This window comes from Anoplolepis gracilipes, chromosome 7 (genome assembly GCF_047496725.1).
Source record: "Anoplolepis gracilipes chromosome 7, ASM4749672v1, whole genome shotgun sequence".
Taxonomy (NCBI): Eukaryota; Metazoa; Arthropoda; class Insecta; order Hymenoptera; family Formicidae; genus Anoplolepis; species Anoplolepis gracilipes.
Window position 1 is genome coordinate 4257606 of NC_132976.1, and position 24084 is coordinate 4281689.

Here is a 24084-nt window from a genome sequence, read left to right on the forward strand (position 1 = left end):
GAGAGAGGGGGGAAAGGGGGAAAGAAAATCGCGCACCGCGCCTCTCTCGTTTCACGTGCGTGACCTTTGCGGTTACGGTGGAAAATGCGTGACTGTGGAAAAAAAAAAAAAAAAAAGTATCATTTGTAGCAGCAAATCTCTCCCCTCTCTCTTTCTCTTTTGTACCTGGCCTATCACATCGAATTTGCATACACTCCTCCCTCACTTCGTGACTTGCAGCCCGTAAAGATGTCCGCTTGGACACGAGGTGCGAAGCAAATGTTTCTATTTTTCTTTTTTTTTTCTTTTTTTTTATTTTTATTGTATATTTTGCGGTAAATTTTTTGCAATTTTAATATTTTAATTATTATTGCCAGATGAATATTAAGTTTGTATTAAGTTTTTCTCTTAATCTCATGCATATCGTCTGTTATAGATTTTATTCCAAAGAGTAATTATATATCATTTCTGTCACGTCGTACATGGTTTTACGCAGGAATATCAATCTTCCGCAATATTGGCCGATCGCTCTGAACAGGGTCGAAAGAATGTAACATAAATTATCATCAGAGACGATCTCGACAATTAATCATCGTGAGTGATATCGAAGATGAATTAAAGGAAAAGGAAAAAAAAAAAAAAAAAAAAAAAAAAAAAGAAAGAAACTGGCCGCACCGAGAGAAAGAGTAGCGGGACATTCCCTCTGCGAGGGGACCCTTTCTGTACCTTGTCACCGATTGCGATCCTCACGGGCATGGTGTTACGACGTCGCATCGCGGCACCAATTACGTCGCTCATACGTCCCGATCGTACTGTCGCGATCGTATCGTCCCTCGATCGCGAATGACGAGGGAGGCGACGGCGACGGCGACGGCGACGGCGACGGCGACGCCAGGCATATCACAAGTGATACGTGTCCGGCTCGAGTCAGACGAGCCGCGCGTCCTGTTGCGCTTGGCGAGCGTGCGAGCGAGATCACTTTGGTCCGATCATAACGGAGTCGCATCACTGACTGAGGCCTTGCCTTGCCTCGTGCAAGGGGGGTCCGCGTCTCCCACTCGACGCTCCGCGTCGATCCTGGCTTTGGCGGAGCTCGGGGATACATTGGCGTCACCTGGCGCCGCTCGACGGAAAGAAATCTCGAACACTCTGATACGACGAGAGAAGAAAAGTTCCGGCGAAACGAAATTGCGAAGTGATGTCACGCTTATATAATCTTGAAAATCTCGACGAGAGGACACATTAATGTTTCAGCGTAATTGGGAGAGTGATTTTACTGGACCCCGAAACTTATGCTTTAGAAAAGATGCTCTTTAGTCTTGCCAGTATAACACACCGCACCCCGAGAAAGATTATTATAACGCTTTGCTGGTTTTGTATCCTGTTTAAATGTATATAGTTAACTTGACGCAAAAATTTAATTCGCGAAATTATGATTATGCAGTAAAAGAGTAAGAAGATTTTTGGATGAAAAATATATATTGCAAAAAATGTTTTACAGTAGAATATTATTTTTAGAGTTATGATTTTTAATAAGAATTATTACCGAATATTATTAAAAGATTATTATAAAATATTAAAATATTATTGAAGAGCAAAATTGTTTCCCAACTGAAAATAGATGAAGTTGAATTAATTCGATATGTACCTCGTGCTTTGAACCATCTTGTGTTGTACGTACAAGCATTATAATTCTGATGTATACCAGCACATATCGTTTCTCCTGTCAAGCCCGTTTATATCCAGGAAAACGATATGTATTACCATAAGCAATATATATTACTATGAAAGTTTCAAAGCACGAGATGTAAGCTAAAACATTTTACGACCAAAAATCCTAACTAACATGCCGAGTCGAAAATGTTCTCCTATTTTCACCCTCAATTTTTTCATGTTTATTGATTTTAAAGGATTTCAATACGTTTGATTTATATAGGAATTGAGTTCTTATATTTTGTGCCTGAAATAAGCGGTGAAAGTTTCTCACTAAGAGATTTAGGAAAAGAGCTTATAAAATTATAAATTAAATAATTAAAAAAAAAATAAACATCTTACTGCTTAAAATAGATATTAAATTGAAAATTGAAACAAAAAGTAGGAGAAAAATTTTGATTCGAAATCCCAAGAAATCTTTTTCGTTCTTGTGACGTTTATTAGCGTAATATATTACACAAAAAATCTCTCCATGTGAGTATAAATATTTATAAATATATAACAAAATTTAAATGAAACGTTCTGAAACCAAATTCGAGAATCAAATTCAAACGACCTGAATGAAAGACAAGTGTGCAACGAATTGAAAACGATAAAATTTCTATATAAATGTACTCAGATTTTTTCGAATCACGAGCATAATTTTTATATTCATAACTATTGTATGCACGCAAATAACTGACATCAACATTGTTATTAGAATACGTTTATTTATTTTTCGCGCGGTTTTTCATTTTTATATAATTGTTTTATATAAAATACATACGAAAACAATTCACGACACGTGTGGTGAATTCAATTTTTCTCGAAAATTCGAAAAGTAAAATAGTAATATTGCAAAATTAACCATCTTTCCAACGTTCGTTTACAAAGTCGTATATAATAAAAAAAAGAGAAGAGCACAAGGATTTTATATATTTAAAAAATTTTTAATGCAAAAGATTACAGACTTTAGAAAATAATATGTAGATTATAAAGATTTCCATAATGTAACAACTTGTCATCGTTACATTTATAACCGGATGATGAGAATTTTTTTACAGCGAATCAATGAGAAAAATAGAATTGTCCCGTTTTCTCATCCATCAAACCGAAATTCCCAAGGTATTTCGAAAGTATGTCAGAAAACGCCAGTGGCACATTATTTCCTAGTTCCTGGTATCGTAATTTTATAAAGGTTGTTGAAAACATCGAGAGGAAGGAAAAAGATAAAAGTCGCGTTATTGAACTTCAAGGAAGTCGTAGTTAAACTTTTCTACGTTTAAAAGGTCCGCTCCTTTTGCACGTTAAAAGAATGAACAATATCGACTAAAAGCTTCCAAAGTGATAGAAATTAATGTCCTTTTTTTATTGTCTTAATTACCGTTGTAATAAAAAATTCGAAAACTGAACTTGAAGAAGAATCTTCGAGAATAATGTTCATCTAGCAGATTATATTTTGTAAATCTTTTCACTTTTTTCTGCTTGTCTTTTGAAAGTTTCAAGCGAATTTTCTCGCGAACTAACGCTACATCAGACAGCACCGTAATTTTACTCACCAAAGTCATAATGAAGAACCATTAAACGAGCTCGCATTCCGGTACTTGACAGACGCACGTGACACACACACACGCAGACATAATGATACCACTGAAATGACATCGTCGCTGAAGAATCGGATGTCATTCGTGCTGATTTTCACCGACGAGGTGCATCCTATACACGAGTTCCCTCTGTTCAAGGTCGTCCATTATTCCTCGGACAATCGATGCAATGAAAGGCGCCGGGATAGGAGTCTCTCTTCATCGGATAAGGGTAGAAATGGAAACAAGTAAGACTTTTGAAGGCCGAATCGTGAAAAAATAGAAATTTGGGATTTAACTTTTAATTCTTCATTTTGGAAGCTAAGTGAACGCTTTCGCGCCGAGATATTTAGGTCGCGTTTAATGGGACGATATATATGTATGCATAGTCCACATTCCCATTCTGATTCCTCGTCTAGTATGTCTTTTCGTATATTTATCTTCCAACTTTCTTTTGTCACCTGCTGCTGATCGTGCGATGTATATAAAATGTCAGCGGACAAATATTACACGATAATGCTATGTGAATGGAAGTTGATTTCACATTGCATTTAGTTTCTTTGCAATTAGTAAATAATAATATACCTATTATAGTAATTTGATGCGAATAAAAAAATTTAAAGATCAGATTATATAGTTAAACAAATATTTATAGCATATTTATATAATGTGAAATTAAACAGCCACTGCCTTTTTTCCATTTTTTGATTCTGTATCGATAAATTTAAATTCGACGGAATACTTGATACTTGATAGTAATTATTCGTAGGAAAAAAACTTTTTGGATGCGAGCGATTTTGCATTTAATCATTTTTGATAAAATGTGTGTCAAAATAAAATTTTTATTTATTATTTATTTTTGTAGAACGTATTCCCAGAAGCTATTGATTTTTAAAGTTAGTATTTCATATTTTAAATGTGTCCAATTAAACCTGAGATCATGTTGCTTTCAATTAATTTTAATTTATATTAATATGTACTAATTAAATTAACTCTATTTGATAGTATCGATGCATTTCCACCACAGGTTTAATGTATCAATTAAATTCTTATAAATGTGAGTCGGAGCAAATAATATTCTACTTTTAATGAACTGTAATTTTTAAATGATTCCCACGCATGTATACATAGTACATTTCCCGATTTGCTTTTATTAAACGTTATTAAACGATTAACATTTTATTAACTTGAACATTTGATAAAAGATTGTAGAAAAGAATTTTGCGACATCCTTCTGTCAGAGAGTGATTAATTCCGTTCGATCACTTGTTGCTCTAAAAACGTGTCGTCGCAAAGTTGATTCAAGTTCACGTATTATCAACTGCGTACATCGATGTTCTCGCCCTATCTCGGGAGTTGCTTGGGTACTGCTAAAGAAAACTTTATCGATTATGACCGACGATGGCAGTCTCTATTTCGTTGGAGTTTACCGACTATAAGCAGTGCATCAGAATCATCCTAGTTTACCGACAGACGACCACTTCTGCTGGTTATACACTATACTAAATCTTTTATTTAAATTTATTATTATTATTAATTATTATTTAATAATAATAATAATAATTCTATTATTATTATTATTATTATTATAATTAATAATTCACTATATCAACAATAACAGTAATAAACATATGTCTAAAATTTTATTCTTTAATTACTTCAATCGTTCAATTAACTTTTTATATTTATAACGTTTTCGTTAAACCTTCGTTAATCAATAAAGTGAGCCCTTCTCAGGCAAAAATGTATTTGAAGATAATTAATTTTTTTCTCGGTACTGGCCAATATAAAGAGTACGATAGGACGAATATCTCCAGCCGTGTGAAATTAATTAAAATTGCTGGTATCTGAGAGACAACGTGTATGCGTGACAACAAGCGATATTAATTCAAATTACATTAACCATTTAGAAAATAGCCATATGATTTTTGAAGTCACATATAACGAACGCTCTTTACTTAATTAAATCCTGCGGGTAAGAGGGAGGGGTATGGCGCCAGTACACGCTCGCATGTCTATTTATAAAAGCAAATTTACAACAATACGCCTGATTATATTGCTGACCGTTGTCTCGTTTGAGAACGATCATTCAAACGCGATGATTCCAGATCTATGAGCCATCTTCTCGCTTTTTTCGATTTCTTTAACAAATTTAAAGTCCATCTTTTTTATTAACAAAAAATGTCTAAAGTGATTTCAACACTTGACACAAGAGTGTTTCTGCGAATCTTGCTATTGAATATATATTTTGTAATTATAAGTGATTACAATTCCTCCCTCTCCCCCGCAAATTACAAATCTGTTAAAGTTACTTGAAATTAGATAAAAAGTAAAATTTGTGCATCTTCGTGCGCATCTAATTTTCTAAAAGCTTTTTGCTTTCATGTTTGTAAAAGCCGGTCCCTCGAAATTTTTATCGAGAAAATCCTGAGCAATACCAAATGGGTCAAAGAATCGGCGGGTAAAAAATGGCCCAGTAGGTCTAGGACGCTACGTGTGTATGTGTACAGTCTCGTCGGACACACTGTTACAACACAAAAACGCTTGTTCAATGAAAACTTACATGTTCAACCTCGTTCATCGTAAAAGCGGACATAACTGGGTCTTAGATAGGAAGCTTTTGACTTATATGATAGTCGAACCGATTCCTCGAAACGCCATAACTCGGTAACAAACCGTGCGTAATTTCTCGGTGAAAGAGAGAAATCGCATGCTGAAGAAGCAGAAACGAGAAGAATAATGCATAGAGAGAATAAAAAATAAACGTATCTGTACAAGAATACATATACTATTCAATTTTGCATATCAAATCACTTGAATTTACGCCTTTCGTGTAAGAAAAAAATTTCCGATAAATCGAACAAACTGAATTTTTACGATTAGCCTCGCGTGCCCTGTTATGTATAACTTATACGATAGATATTTAAATTTCGAAGTTTGAGAAGGGAAATGCATTTTAACAATTTTAGTTATTGCTATTTGATTCGTTTTTGGCACAATCGCATGTTGATGATTTACTCGATAGTTTAATAATAATTTGCAAATACATTTAATTTTGAAAATAGCATTATGATCCAAAACATTGTTAAAATCGATTAGTAGATATTAATAAACGCATCTAATTGTAATTCATGAGATTTTAAAATTAAATTTATACTACTTGCAAAATTAAACATAGCTCGGTAATAATTTACATAAATCCAATTTCAGTTGATATTAAAAGATACATCATTAGTAAGAATGTAGTAATATCATTTATCAATAGATAGTACATATATGTAGTTTATATACATACATAAATCCACAAATTAATATAAAAATAAATTAAAATTTTACTCATTCTATCTTTGTCACGGAAAGCAAACATGATTTTCATACCCTTTTATTTGAATTTCCGCGCAATTATTAAATAATTACGAAAAATTCCATTTTTCATTAAATACCTGAAATGCCATTTAAAAAAGCGAATTTTCGAACATAATATAACTTTACGTTTATCATTACCGTTCTATTTTATCTAGCATAAGTTTCTCAAATTTTTAAAAAATTTTTCATATTTTTTATTCTAACATAAAAACATAATTACTTTTTATTCGAAAAAATACATACTTTTACTAATATTTTTTTTAAGAAGATTAATGTTTACAATTATTGTACATACGCATAAATGCTTGCATGATAGTTATATTTTACAAAAAATTTATCTAACTCTTGTTTCCCCAAGTTTCCACTAGATAGTAACGGATAATAGAGAAAGCAGAGCAAGAGAAAAAGAGGTCGACAGAGAACAAGTGCTACAACGGTCGATTTCCGTTTCGGCAGAAGGACGTATTTTCTCTCTTAATATCGATCAGATCCTTCAACAAGAGCGGCCCTTTTTCTCGTTTTTGATTGTTAATCATCGATCTCGTGTCTGTATATAATAGTAGCGTAGAGTATGCTAATAGAGGCGAATCACAAACAAACGGGAAGAGCATCATGTACTATCAAACGAAAACTGTTCATCGCTCGGAGATGAATTCGACGGATACTTTCAATGAAGACTTTAAAAGTAGAGGCTCGTTTTTTTTTTTTTTTTTTTTTTTTCATTTATCGCTTAACGTTTCAATGAGTACTCATTGCGATAATCATTAAGCTATTACAATCGCGCATATTTATTGAAACTTTTAGAGACAGGTCATCAGTCTCTTTGCTTAAAGAATTTTATGCAAAAATCCTATTCTCATTTACATTTATAATATATTCATACGTGCTTGATCGTGGTAACGATAAATGTATTCGGATATACACATTTGTATGTAATCTCTGAAACCTCGCATAAATTTGATTAATTTTATCAACGATATACGTTGGATTTCGTTAATAAAATCGAGCTATATAAAAATAGCTTTTTCCGAATACAAGAAAAACTACGATCATTTATCTTAGTTTTCTGACGTTGAATACAATTGCGGCCTTTAAATAATTCCGAGTTACAATTTTTCATTTGCATATAAAGTTGCGAAAAAGAGTGACATATTTTAAAATATTTTATTATTGTTATTGTACGTAATATATTAGATATATAAAAAAACTGCGGGAAATAATCATTATTTTTTTGAGTTATATAATCAATAGCTATTTTAAATATCAATAATAATAGTATTAATACTATTTATGCAATCCTTCAAACTAGTAATTCCTCAAAAAGTGCAACTGATAATTTCCACCATCAAAAGTGCAATTTAAAATCGTTTAGGAATATATTTATTATGCAAGAATAATAAATTAAAAAGTTTCTCGATCATAATCAAATGCGCTAAGTTCAACAAAATTGTAGAAAATACAGAAGATTTTGGTGTGACAAAATATTCTATAATTATTCATCTATATAAATTAACACTTGTAAACAACTAATTTTAGTCGCGCTGCTACTACATTCGTACACTTCTTAAAGATTTATGACCGATATAAATTTAAGACGAGAATACGAGACAAATACACTAGTCTTACGACAGACATCACTGTAGATATTTAATTATAGATATTGTTTACAACACTTTTAAAACGCGATATTGATCGGCGGCATTTCTCCGTCAAATTACGCAGAGGGTTCTAAGGAGAAATAAAACTCGCGCACGCAGGCACATATCTTCATATACGTATATTATATATATATATATATATATATATATATATATATATATATATATATATGTGCCCCTCCTATCATTCGCAATTCTTGTGGTAGGTCGCTCGCTGCGTCGTATCAGTTTTATAGGACGCCCCCATCCTCCGCGTCGTTAATCAGAGTAGGACGCGATGAGGGGCAAAAAAAATATGGGGAGAAACGATTTATTTCCATCATCGTCTTGTTGTTTTCTCAGCGTATGAGATAACGTTATATTTACGCAGATCCCGAGCATGTGCGTGATGCTCCTCCTCAACGCGACGCGTGAACTTTATTACATTTAGCTCCGAGATGCGACGGAAATACGATTTTACCATATAGACGAAAGTGTGTATACAACGCGGAGAGATTTATCTTAACCGCGAAAGAGAGAAAAATCCATGCATCGTCCTTACAAATACAATAATGTGAAAAATAATGGGGGCGGACAATGGGCGTTACGTAAAACCCTTTATCGACGATAATAATTTATCGTCTCTATCTATCTCGACTATGCAATGACGACACACGTTACAAAGGTGATGTTTATTTTTAACGTAAACTGCATTAACCGCTTTACGCGGAAGCAAAGGGTTATCCGGAACCATGAATCCCTTCGAGATAACAGGAGGTACCCTACCGTAAAGCAGAATTAATCGCGACACGTGAGAACAGCGTTCGTATCTTATCGATGGTCAGTCACTTCCACATGTCGCTACAAAATTGTATTCTGTATCAATTTAAACGTTCATTTTTTTTTTTTTTTTTTTTTGCAATATACAAATTTTAAGCTGTTTTAAACGAGGGCTCATGATTTGTAATTGGAAAAATAAATGAAAAAGGGGGAAACCACACAATCAATATTTTATCTTCTGAAGAATATTATTGTTACCATTAAATTAACTTTAATATATAAAATTTAATCTATTTCAAAATTAAATGTTTAACTGTGTTTAATTAACTAACTTATTGTTAGTGGGAAAAGCGAAATACATAATTTAAGACCTAAGAGACAACAATGTAAATGTAAGATTCTTTATTTTTCTGAATAATTTACTTCGCAGAAGGTTCGCAAAATCTTAAATAACTTGTAAATGCCATAAAAGAGTTTTAAAATATGTATGTAAATCATAAAATAGCTAAAAAGAAAGAAATGAATCAAATAATTACGTACATTATTTAAATTTTTAATTGATGAAATTTCTGATATAAGACAAATATAAATAATAAAATTGTAAAGTATTTTTCAAATTTGCATATCTTTTACATAAAATTAATTTGCACATATAATATTCTCTAATTTATTCTCGCATAATAAATATATTCCTAAACGATTTTAGATTGCACTTGATGAGGGAAATTATCAGTCGCACTTTTTGAGGAATTACTAGTTTGAAACTAACTAAATATAAAATTTTGTAAATTTCTAGTTTATCGCTCTATCGTAGCGACACAATAAAGTATAGATTAAAACTTCCTTTTATCGCAACATATTATATCACTTCGTGTTGCACAAACTATGGAAAAAGTTAAAAAATGGTGTGTCGGACGCGTTTATATCTAGCGTATATTGTTCTTATCTAAAAGCTTCATAAAAATAAATATCTTGCAGTCGATATTTTTCATTTAAAAAAATCCACTGCAAATTTGTTGAAAAATTTTATTGCGCGTAAGACATAACCGACTTTTTGGTTATATTCTATATTTTGTTATATTCTGATTGCGCGATTGCGCAGTATGGCCCGCATACGAATGTTCATTTTATTCAGGTAGAGATGTCAACCTTGTTTTCTTTTTCTTTTGTCGTTTTTTTTTTTTTTTTCTTTTATAATATGGTAATGTAATTTCGCGGAGAAGACCCCACTACGCAAATCAGCTATAACTACTTGCGCCGACAAGCAAGATGCGTTCTAATGCCTCCGGATATGTATTTTTATGCGATTCGGAAAGAAAATATTTATATATTTATATCCAACCAGTAAAAATCGCTCTGATTTTTACGTTCAATATTGCAGATATGACGTAGACCCGAGAACATGTTACATTGTAACAATACAAAATTGTCGTTTTATTACACCACTGTCTCCTTTCTCCATATTTTTTTCCTTTTATTAGAGCTCTTTGCATTCATACCGCACGGTGAAACATCACGTTTTAACATATCTTGCAACGTTAGCCTTTCACCATCGAGACACCGTGATACGTGAATAAAACGTATATTCCACGTTGGACGGATCGATTTGAAACCATTTGCAATCGCGTAGATAGCGAAAGAAGGTGCAAATACTCTTTTTCTTTTTTGTACCTAGAAACAAAACGAGACGACACCCTGCAGAGGTTCTCGTCCGGGTTCGCTGTGCACGTTCCTGCTCGATAAAATCGCAATTATACGAAAAACACAGTACTTGTTAAATAGCATTGAACGCAGTTTTTAATCTATCCAATTACGTTACTCTAGTATCTTTTAAACTATCTTTTAAATGCTGGACACCGTCCAGCATTTCGTATTATTATTATTATTATTCGTGATTATTATTATTATTATATATTTTCAAGTTTCTGTTTGTTTTGTCAAAATACGCCACAAACATAAAATTTACAAGAATAATTTGGATAAATACAGTTTATGAGAGGGTTTATGATCTCGTTATGCTTTCAAAACTTCTAAATAACTCTTAATTAAAATTATGATTGATGAGAAACTTACAAGAGATATTTAAAAGTTTGCCAGCATAACAAGATCATAAAGCTATAATAAATATATTAATCATATGAATACATAATATAAATCACATGAAATATACAATATATATTTGTGTGTGTATATAAAGAGAGAGAGAGAGAGGGAAAAAGAAATTTTGATTGAATCAAATACTACGCATTCTTTTTATACTTATTTGATGTAATTTTCTGATCTCATTATTTTTATTAAAAAAAATTAACTGAATTATTTTTCAAATAAAATATTTTGCACATTTTTTACATATTTAAAAATAATTTGCACACCTTGTTTTTTAATTTATCCTTGCAACAAATAAAACTTTTTAAATAATTATAAATCATATTTAATATTTTTAAAGAATTAGTAGTAGTTAGCTAAATTTTATAAATTTTTTTAGATTATTATTTTATTGCAGTAATACGATAAAATATATCTTAAAGCAACACTTTTTCTTTTGGGTATAAAACAGACACGTACGGCTCTCTCGCTTGCTGCTGTTTTTAAAGTAAGATTTAGTAGATAGAAAATTAGCACGAATGAATAAAACATACACACACACACACACACACACACACACACACACACACACACACACACACACACACACACACACACACACACACACACACACACACACACACACACACACACACACACACACACACACACACACACACACACACACACACACACACACATATATATATCGGAAACCAAGAGGAAGAGAAACTTTGATGAAACAATAGACGTCTACTTCAGAAATTAGAGTCGATACACGTATTGTTACCCTTGTAATCATATCGTCAGTAGAGTATTCATCAATAGAATTTCGAAATTTGTATTTCTTATTGATACAAGACGTTATCGAGAAGCATTCGATAAATCAACAATGAGAACTCTCATAACACGTGGCAACAAAGAGGATAGCAAGGATCAATTACATCGAGAAACAATCCTCGCGACAGTTTGAATCCTTCCCCATTATACACACTGTGAGAACAGCTAGAATTAAATCCGACAATGTAAAAACAGAACATTTCTAAAAAATACATAAAATCTTAATAAATAATTCAGAATTTTGTTTATTAATTACATGAAAAAATGGTACACTATAAAGATTATGGTATCTAGGAATATTTTTTTCTTCTCAAATTTTAGAGCTTTTCTATTATAATTACCTTTTTAATTTCAAAAATTACCTATGAATAGAGAAAATTTGTAAAATTTAAATAAAAACTCGGAATTTTTGAAAGAATTTTGGCTTTAATTTCTTTCCATTCAGAAACTTTCTGTTTCCAAGTACGAAATACGTCAAAATTCAAAACTTTGCTCAGTTAAATTGTAAATTAGAAAAGGAATTTATTTTTTCATCCATTTAATAATAGTAAAATTCCTGGTCTTTAATGTCTCACTTAATTACTTTGGCCACCAGCTTCCCAAATTACGCGACGCCCACATGGCTCAAACTGCTTGACTGAAAAACTTTTTCCGGCCAATTTTTAGTTTTAAGCATACAATTTAAATAGAAAAATTAAAATGTAGCAACAGTTTTCATCTCAAAAGTTCAACTAGTGTTTTTAATCAAGAAAATCAATTCCTAATATCAATTTCCTATGGAATGTATAATCTAGGTGATTTGCAGTAACATATTTTGCAACTTCGATCGCAAAGTATCATTTCATTCCGTGGTATAGAATTCGCTTTTCATTTAGATAATGGACCAATCACAAAGATTACTTGAAGAATTAAATCTTTGAGAGAGGAATATTTTAAACGAGGAGATACCCGCAGTGAGCCCCACGGTTATAGGCAAAAGTGAATAATGTTTGCAATGAAACAAATGGCATGTTATATGATTAGAAACACTGCCACATAACTCGAATAGGTGCGCCGCTGGCGGTAAATTTGACCAACACGAGGGTAGGTACGTTTCGTGAAGTTTATCACCGAGCGTTTTACACACAAATTTATCGGACAAACGCGCACGGCACATGATAGCCCGATAATCTGAAACAATCACGAGAACACACAGATGGTGCGAGATAATTTTACCAGTACACATGTTTGACTCTTGTTTTATGAGGCCATTGCACAGAAATCATTGGTGAATTTTTTACATCGACTACACCTAACCGTCAAGTACATTGGGATTTGTTAAAAATTAAAACAAGTAGAATTATTGAATGGACAGATTCACCGAATCTAATAAAGGTTTGGGAAAAAAAAAAAAATAGTGGTACAGAAGAGAAATGTTTGATTCGTCTCACGTCTTTAATGGATCCCGAAATCTCTTTTACCTTTGATAATTTCTCGTATCTCGAGAGATCAAAAGCAAAATGTGTCGTGTGTGCTTTATTTCCGTCACGAGTAGAGAGGCTATAAAATATTTTAGTCTTTACACGTATGAGCTTTTATTACTAGTCGATATCACATGGTATCAAAATAAAATTGACACGCTTGTTAAATTACATACGTACGAAAATTCGTGTAAATCTAAAGATACATGTCACAATTGTATCTCATTTTAAAATTCCCAGATCGGTTAAACGACACTCAAACACAACTAACACAAATATGAATTGCATGGTACATCTCAAAAAAATGTATAGTTCAACTTATGATATATAAATAAAATTTTTTATTGAAATAAAAATCAATATTGATATTATCCTAATAATTATGATGTAATTTTATCTAATGAATACTCTGAAATTTTCGTGATATACGTGATTTTTCGAAGGAAAAAGATCTAATGTGATTTCTTGTAATTCGTATGTTACAGATATAATTCTCTCTCTCTCTCTCTCTCTCTCTCTCTCTCTCTCTCTCTCTTTCCTTAGATTTACCACGTCGAAAATACAGTTTCCACCGCAAATTCAGAAATTAATTGAAGTCTTAGGTTAAGCTAGGAATCTATATATCTGGGATAGTTGCGATCAATATCAATATTCTCTGATAGTTAGCGGGCGATAAATCAATTAGCGGACGATGTGCGCGGAACGTTTAAGCTCGGCTGGAAACAACACGAGTTACCACTCAATCGTCGGAAGAGCGAGTCGCACGTAAAGAGAACCGACCGGAGAAAGCAGCGAGCCCCGCAGGTACCGGCAAGGAAATTGGAATCGTTCTCTCTCGTGCGGAAGGAAGCTTAACAAACCGCTGCGACTGAAGGGATGATAAGTTAACGCGAGCGATCGAAGTACATGTGTCTGTGGATTTAATTATGCACTTCGTTAAACAAATCAATAGCGCGCGTTATTCTTTATTTTTTATTTCATTATTTTATTATTTTAATATATTATTTTAATTATATAATATTATTACGTTATTTATTAATATTAATTTTTTTATATTTTATTATATCACTAATATATACAGATAAAAAAATAATAATAATAAAAAATAAATAATAACTTTAAATATAGGTTTATGGCTTTATTAATTCAACACAAATCTTCATTCCCTTACGTCAAAACATAAATCATAGCATAAAGTATTCACAAAAAGATTAGATTAGTTTTTGGACTAGCAACAGAGTCTAATCATTCCCTTCTTTTTTTTTCTCGAATTCAACGATCGATATAACATGTATAAATCATCGTTCGCGCGATAATATCGTGCGGGTAGGTTCTGGCTTTACGCCAGAATTCTCCTTTCGCGATACATATGGTACGCAAAGAGGCGATTAGATTCCCAACTCTCCCCCGCAGTCATATGTGCTGAGTAGTTCAAACGTGCTAATTGAGAAAACATTAGCCAAATGGGTTAAACGATAATTACAAACAAAGATTGCTCACGGAAGTTTTCATATTTAATATTTTCACAGTCAAGCTTCGATCTAAAATTCCAATTCTACTGTGACATAATAATTACACAATCGATTGTTACGCTAGTTGCATATTTTGATTCGATCCTGCGTACCTATGTTATTCTCACTTGTGCTCGCGAAAACGGTAATTAAGGCCGCGATATGTTGTAGCAGATGTTAATTCATCGTGGAATAACAGAAGTGCATGACACAATATATTATGCATACATGTTCGATAACAAGTTCGATTGTTTGTCAACTTGATGAAAACAACAAGCGTATCTTTCAGGCGTTTTTAATTACGTAAACTAAATAGTTCACATGACATAACAATTATCATTCGAGCCGGTACAGATTGCAAGTACACGAAATATAACAGCGAAAATAAACCAGTTTTGAGCACAGTCGTTGCAAACAGCCAGATTATATGTCACTAACAACATCAGTTCTGTAGAATCATCTCTTTGTAAATCGTGAAACTGGGTCATAAAATAATCATTCAAAAATACAACATTTTCATCTCCTTCCGATAGAAGAAGAAATGAGTATGAATCAATAAATGTCGAAATAATATCTTCGTATAGCAAGTGCTTTTACATTTCAAAAACAGACGGACGATAGAATGGCATTTGAATCTCGCATCTATTCCGGAAGGAAAATTAATATTCAAATTTATATACATATATTTATATGTAGAAATTTATATAAATATTTATATAAATTTAAATGTTAATTTTGTATTATTATATATATATATATATATATATATATATATATATATATATATATAAATATTCGGTTTATTTTTTTGGCGTGTACGTGCCATTTTGTGTGAATATTAGGTATCGTTAGAAAAATAACACACGTCGAAAAATGCAAGCTCCATCGTTTCTTCATATCCATATACATTTGCCTAATATTTTCATTTTCCGTTGTTGGAATTCGTTAAAGTAATGTTGTATTAAACGAACATTGGAAAAGTTAATGGCAATTTTACGGAGCTCGGTAACTTCTCTCCCTCGGTCCCTATCTGGAATATCACGCGCGCGCGCGCGCGCGCGGACGTACTTTAATTGCAATAACTCACCTACAGTAATGCCCGTTTGCTCTATCAGCCGAAAAGGGCGATAAATTCGCTCCAAGTGCACTTCCGTCTAATGCAAGCAAGCGTCGCGCGCGCACAGAACAGAACGTTTAATTTGTCCCTACTGTATTATATTTACAACCGACAAAGGACATGCGTGCGGTAACGTTAGCGACTGTGCCTGAAATTCTGCTCTACATCAGGCGCAATTTGTGCGTAAAACAGCCTTCAAATTCACAGCAGAGTGAATAACCGCCAAGGCAGTCGATCGTGTACCTATTATATTTTGCGATTGCAATATGAGAAATTTCCGGTACAACAAAAACACATCCTACTACTTCCTACGCAATCGTAATTGAATCGTGTTTTTTTACTCGTATAATGTTTTCCTTCAAATGTTTACCTCACTCTTTCCAGATACTGTGCGATAATATTCGATTGCTTTACAATTTGTGAACATTAAGTCAGTTTGGTTCAAGCTTCAAACAAGTTTGTTCAAACTATGAGCTATCATCGATATTACAGAATCGATGGAGTCATCTTCGTGTGCGAATCAATGTTGTGAAGTAACTATCGATACGAGCTCTGTAAATTTCCGAGAGTGAATACAAACGAGCTAAATATTACACTTTGATATAACACTGTGTAACGCTCCCCAGATATTTAACTATGAAAATGCTATCTGCGAATAAAAATTAAAAACGCGTTATTTTTTATTTATTTATTTTTAAAAAATAAATAAAAAATAAATAAATATATATATATATATATGTATATGCAAAATGTCTGCAGTTATACATACAAAAGATTTCAAATACGAGTCCCCTTAAATTCCTGTTGAAATAAACATCGCACCGAAAGAATTCGGACCTTTATATCGAGCAATATGAATATCAAGACGGTTTTCCCTTCAATATGATAGTTTCTTGACAGAGCCATAGATGATAAATATAGTCTTATAAGACTAAGCTACTTTTTTTTAATCGTCAACGCGAAAAAATCTAGACAATTTCGCTTATCAACGATCTCATTTACTGCGGAATTTCGCAATCTCATTTACCGCGAAATACGTATATCGGAATTGCACGTCTGTCACGTAGAAATATAATTTCCTCTGGCAAAAAGGATATGTAAAAAAATATCCAATTGGAAATAGTGTAAATTGGCTTCATTCGAACGAGTATTTCTCACAAATAAAGTTCCTCGCTTTCGCACAAATTGGAGATAAGTGTCGTAAAAAGTCCATCCTAATTGCAAAATGCTCACGAAAGTCTTTAATCATTTTGTAAAATAAATCTGTGAGATTTCCTTTTAACTAGTTTTAAATATATAAATACGTTAAAATAATGGATAAGTATCTTATAAATATAATTATAAACGGTATGTTATAATAAAATTTTTCTAAATAATAAAATATATTAATGTTATTGCATCAGATATATTGAAAAATTAGATTATTTTATATTTAAAATAAACAAGATCTTTATTGTAAAATATTTAATCAATTGAACAAGCTTATATTAGCAAATCGTGTTTCATGATGAACAAGATATATTTTTAGCGCATACAATTATTTAATTGAAACGTTGCATTCTGGAATGATTAAATTATATATCTCGAAAAGAGACTAAATTTGTACTTTCATCGTTGTTATATCGGACCATTTTCTTAATTACAAATCAGCTTGTCCTATTTTTCCTAGATTTCTATTTCCTCTTATGTATTTTCCTTTACGCGAGAAACACTATATTAGATAGATTGATTACTGTGCACTCTTCGCGATATGAAACAAACAAGCGTAAGAAAGTGACAGATTTGTTGTGATGTGAGAAATTCGTGGGCAAAATTCATCATTCCATCTTTTTCTCGAATGCAAGCCGCGAGAAAAATACAGAATATTTTTTTTATAGGTATACTTTAATCTGATAAAAGGGTTATAAAAAAAATAAATAGTACTCATAATTTGTAAAAGCGAAAAAATCGGATATGACTTAACAATTTTCGGATATTTGACAAAATTTTAATTTAAATCGTTAGCTAGTTTTTCTCGTGTAATATTACATATCACCAGTATATAATATAATATGCGATATACTTTTATATAGTAAGTTCAAAAAAATTTTAAATTAAACAATATATTGGAAAAAATGAAGAGAAATAAAAAATATGTAGCATAATAAAAAAATGAAACAAGATGTTATTAACTAGTCTGTATTATATATATTTGATACACTATTACTAAATTTTTTATTCAACTTCACAAAGAGCAATAAAACATAATATATTCGCTTCTAAAAAAAATCTTTATTTTAATATAAATATACTTCTTTTTTAGTATCTCTTTCGTCTGTTATATTTCATCGAGTTGAGTGGATTTTAACCTACACAACAGCAAATGTTTTATTCTCTTATGTAATAAGCGTTTATTCTCTTTGGTCTAAGCTACTCTTCTTTCATGATACTCTATTGACTTATTCAAACCAGTAATATTTTAGTAAAATTTTTATTTTTTTTTATTTATACACTTATATATAAAGTGGCTATAAAGAGATCTAATACTTTATAATGCATTATAAAATTATATCAAAAATTAATTAAAAATAAAAATGTAAAAATTTCATTCTTTTTTTTTAGTAATTTTCATTATTTTTCATATGTAATTAACAGTATCTTTACTTGAAAGATAAAGTGGAGAAAAAAATTGCTGGAATTTTTTTATCGGGAAATAAGAAATTATTTAGTGAGATGATGGTTTTTGTTGTAAACAACAACAAATTCGATATTTACTTGATATATCTTGATATAATCTGTAGAAATAGCTAAAGATTAATTCTGAAAAAAATCACTGTAAATGTCTATAAATTCTCAATATTATACTTTTTTAGATAATGCACTTATTTTACAATGATATTCGATATTTTTTCGAGTATTTCTATATTTTCAGAAAAAATATCGAATTATTCACGAAAAAATTATGTAAAGCATACATGAAAAACTAGATTTACCGAATATCCTAGAAGAGTTGAGTTGAGTTGTCGCAATTTTCAACGAAATAAGCGAGAGAATCAATTTCGAGAAAACGCGCGACGAAAGAGCACTTTAGATAAATGTGTGTAACCGCACGTTCCAAATCATAACAATACACAGTCATGTTTATTGTAAACTCTACAGTACACTTACATTGCTGGAAGTCGAGCGGAAAGAGTATCGACACAATCGTGAGACGTCAATAAAAATGTGTAGATACACTCACACACATTGTGTACATACATACATACCATAAATGCACATGCAACGGATGAACATGCGTTACTTTATGCAAATTGAACTCATTAGAGTTTCAAGAATCGACTGACACAAAATTCACATACAACATGTGTGTATGTATGTATATATATATATATATATATATATATATATATATATATATATATTGTCACATATTCATATATATATATATATATATGAATATGTGACAATATCTAAACAGAAATATTTTATTACTTTGCTTAACGGAATATATTTAATGTGCTTTGTGTACAAATTGTTATTATCATTTTACGACACATTTTATTAGGAATATACGATTAATATATTTTAACAATGTTAATTCAATTAATAGTTCTGAAATTCTCATATTTCTCATAATAATTATAATAAAACTGAACGACTGTTCCCGATATGTTTATTTATTTATAAAATGCTTATTAGTATGGTAATGTGCTGTACTCTCTCTCTCTCTCTCTTTCTCTCTTTCTCTCTCTCTCTCTCTACTCTTTAACTACCTCATACCTGCGGTGTATTCTGTATAACACGTAAAGTAGTATAGCCTGATCAATATTCGTTCGATTAATTTATTGCTTCCAACGATTTCCCACAACTACCTGCGTGAAAATTATCCTGCATGAAAAATTAAAACATTTCGTTCAATTATATTTCATTGCTAGATCACAAAGAAGAACAGAGTGATGAGACGCTTATGAAATTCTATATCATGGGAGACAGAGAGCGTCGCAGCTCTCGGAGAGAAGAATCTTGGAAAAAAACGAGATTTATCATCACAGTTAACAGATAGATCAACAGATGTTCTCGTCTGCGTCGTAGGACATAAATTTTACTCGGCGATACAAACTAGCCACAGCTGAAAGATAAAATTCTTTTTTGTTTATTTACAGTAATTTTTCTTGCTTCACGATGCGAAAAAATTCTCGATTACTTATTCCTTCACTATCAGCACATGCAAGAGGAAAAAGAATTTGCAAATTTTCAATCAACATGCATACAAGCGTACACTGTCAGCCAGCGAGCAAGGCGTGCGTATTATACTGAATTTCATTCGGTCCTTGTCGTTGTCATCGGTATCTCATCCTACCAATTTCGTGTTCCGCGAAAAAAAAAAAAAAAAAAAAAGAAAAAAAAACACATAAACCACGACTGAGATAATTTCTACTCACAGACTCTGCGACAAGAAGCGCGACAACGCCAGTTTGCCGATACGATTGTTCTTCAGGCCGTCCAACATAGCCGACGCCGCGATTTCCATTTTCTATCGCTTAAGAAGCAGAAAAAGATTCGTGGTATTCGCGATGCGTTCCGCGAATTTGATCCTACTTGATCGTTAGCAGAAGAGAGATTTCTCTCTCTCTCTCTCTCTCTCTCTCTCTCTCTCTTATCCCTGTTTTCTTAGCCCCCGTTGGCGACGTGCCCGTTGCTGGCGGCTCACCGATACATCACGTTTCATGATCCGGTGGTCCTTACGGTTTCTTCCGGTTTCTCTCGCTCGCAGCTTCTAAGTATGATTTGTTTCTTCGCCCCGCGAGAAAAGAAGAAAATATTTTGCGACAAGGGGCGACGTGAATACGCGAACCCGAGGTCGTTTCGATGGATCGATTCGATGTTCCTCCTCGTTGACGCAGGTAATTCACCTGTCCTTTCAACCGCACGCTATCGATCTGACATACGGTATCGGTATCAAGAGTAGTTGAGCTTTTACCGGTTCGACTCTCGGGAAGAGTTTTACTTCCGATTTCTTTTACGTTACATGGACGTACTGTCTATCGATCGGGTACACTTACATTAGTTTCTCTCGTTTTTTCTTGTCCTTTTTTATTTATGCTGTTCCTTCTTAGTTGTTTGTTTTCTCTGTAGCAGAAGCGTGTACTTTAAACGCGATAAGGGCTTTTCTTTCCAACAAAAGAAATATCAGCAGACGCGCTACAAGACGGAAGTTCGGCTCGATGGAGAGAGAGAGAGAAGTTCAGTTATTCTATTTAACCCAATTTCCAAGTGGCTGGCTCGCTCGTTATGTTTCATTGAAGGGCGATCGTTAAAATTATCACACAATTTTGCGGTGCTCTTTAACGTCCTAGATTACGCGAGTGTCGTTAATGACGCGTGTAAAAAAAATGTAACACACGCGGGAGCGCGCGCGCGCGCGCTCGCGTATACTACGTACGTTGACTCGTGGTATATCGAACCGTCTCGTATCTTGAAAGCCAAGTGCGCGGCTTTGAGATTTTCACGCACTGGAAAATCGTGCTGCTCGAAATAATCAACAAGAAATGGCAACAACAACTGACAGGTCGTCGCTGGCGACGCAACAACGGGACTCGAGCGTCACATTATACGTGATCCCTCGGCGAATCCGACTTACGAGAGTGGTTGGCGATGAATGTCTCATCGAGCTTCTCTCTTCAGGTACGATAGAGGAATCTTTCCTCCACGCGCACACACATACACACACACACACGTACGCACTGTGGAGAGAGCTCGGGAATCTCGGCGGAACGAATACGCGATGCACTAGGATGAAGGCACCGTAAAAAATCTCTATCTCCTTCCTTTGTCCGTTTTTTTTTTTTTTTTTTTCCTTTCCTTTCACGACTCGACTTCTCTTCGTTGACTTCTGTTTCGTCTATCGAGTTTATCGCGCGCGCATCTAACGCGGTAAAATCGAGAGGAAGAAAAGATACTCCGGCTTATCTCAGATGCTATGGAAAGAATAAGAATAAGAAGGCGAGGAAGACGAATGTTTGGGGATCGTGAGCACTTTCTTTCTTTCTTTCTCTCTTCCCAACAACGTTCGTGGCGCGAGTCTAAGGTGAGGACCGATAAATCGGCTCCGATCGCTCGAAGGGAGAGATCTCGATCCGTTCGAGAATAAGATCGCGAGTTTCCTTAAAGGGCGGGCTGTTTCAAAAGAGAAAGCGCGGGTAGACAGATGCCGTTTTGGGCTTTGTCGCGTGTGAGAGAATAAAATCGTGCATCTAAGAAAATACGGGAGAAGACAATAACAACGGCGAGAGAGAGAGAGAGACGAGGTCTCAAGGCCTCCGTTCGCCAAAACGCGGACCGCCACTCTGATCGACGGTGTGACCTACTCGCACTGCTCTCTCAGCTGCTACCAACCCCCCAAAGTCGTACTCGTCATCCCTACTCCGTAACGTCACCCCTACCCCCCGGCTTTCACCCCCGTGGAGCACAGTCGGGTAGATTCCTAGCCCGATCTTCTCGGCCGTTTCCCCACCCCGTTTTCTCCATCTCACCCCCTCGGCCCCTCTAACCGAACCGTTCCTCTTCCTCCACCCTCAAAACCTCCCACCACGGCCTGTTAACCACTTCCACCCTCCACGCTCTCCCTCCTCTTCGTCCTTCGACCGGACTACTCGTGTCGCACACAATACTGTCCCTCTCGCTCTGAAAACTCCCGGTTTTATCCGTGAAACACCATTACCGATTTTCTCCGACGGGGTACACATCGTCGTACAATTTCGGCGTCTCAAGACTTGGTTGAATCTTCTCCTCGATGAGCTGATCAGGGTGAAACGTTTCCGCGCACGAGTGACTTTTCGCGCGACAGACGCGTCATCGATGCGTGCTTCCCTTCGTGTTCGTCCCTGTTCAACATATATACATAGATACGCGCGTATCATTAACGTGAACGGATCTTATCGATTGTTGTGCCGAGACACCCACGAGTGAAATTGTGAATAGATATAACAACAGTGTAATATCCAAACAAGAAAGTTTCCATGTATAAATCTAACAAGATTAAGAATTTACCAAGCAATGAATCTTGGGAGGAAACGAAATGTGCATCTAACTTTAAATATATGCATTAAAGATACTTATTATTTGATAGTTATAAAAATATATTATAGCAAAAAAAGAAAAAGCTCTTCAGGGTGTCTATTCAAATCTTGTAAAAAAATGCCCTGATCTTCTAAGTATTTTTGTTCAAAATTTCAAGAGAATATTTTCAAAAATTTCTTTTATAATAAATTTTTCGAAAATTAATTTTTTATCGTATACACGGTTTTTAATGGTTTTTACTTATACGAAGGAAAAACACAAAGTCTCTTAAGTCTCTTAAGTTTTAAGTAGATTTGCAAATTTATTGAAAGTTGCATAATTTTAATCATAAGCTAAGCATTTCTCCCTTACATCAAATTTTCTCTACCATTAAAAATTACAAAGAATATGTATTGTATATTCAATATTTTGTTAAGCATTAAATATATAAACAAAAAGATATATTTTTATAATATATATTAAACGCATAATTTTTTTATTATGGCTGACTGATTCTTCACAATATAAGAACAAAATGATCAAAGAGAAAATTGTTGAAAAAAATTCTCTAAATCCCAATAAAATTCCACGAGAATTCCTTGATTTTTCTAGATGCAAAAGAAATCTCGGAGAATTCCAAGTTTTTGATGTTCTTCCACGAAATAGACACTCTGTTGTTAAGGAAAAATTAATTTAAATAAAGAAGTAATCAATTACAAATTATCTTGAAATGTCTCTCGCATTTTACAAGACAAACAAATAAAAAGAGTGCGAGATTAAAATATTCAGAAAACTTTGTTTCAAAATTGTTTCAAAATTATCATTTTTTTTTTTTTTTTAATCGATTGTATGTCTTTGAAACATTTCTGTATTGGAAGAGAAAAAAACGTGTCGTTTTGCACGGGCAAGTAACTTTCTTATCCCGTAATTCATCCGACGTCGTCAAGCTTTTAGCGTGGCGCATGTTTCTCTCTTTTCCTCGAAATAAGGACGACG

General features: G+C 33.3%; 1 protein-coding gene across 10 annotated transcripts in view; it reads right to left on the bottom strand.

Moving 5' to 3' along the window:
• The window catches only part of Syt7 (Synaptotagmin 7), a 169701-nt gene that overhangs the window by 46178 nt on the left and 99439 nt on the right, over positions 1-24084 (bottom strand). Inside the window, exon 1 of one of the 10 annotated variants that reach the window (XM_072896360.1) lies at positions 20472-22466. The exons of 6 other annotated variants lie outside the window; for them this stretch is intronic. In XM_072896360.1, coding sequence (XP_072752461.1) covers positions 20472-20560 — 89 coding nt within the window. In that variant the 5' untranslated portion in view covers positions 20561-22466. Of the gene's footprint in view, positions 1-705; positions 2545-20471; positions 22467-24084 lie in introns of those variants that run through there. 3 more of the 10 variants (XM_072896361.1, XM_072896362.1, XM_072896363.1) reach the window with 3 other exon arrangements.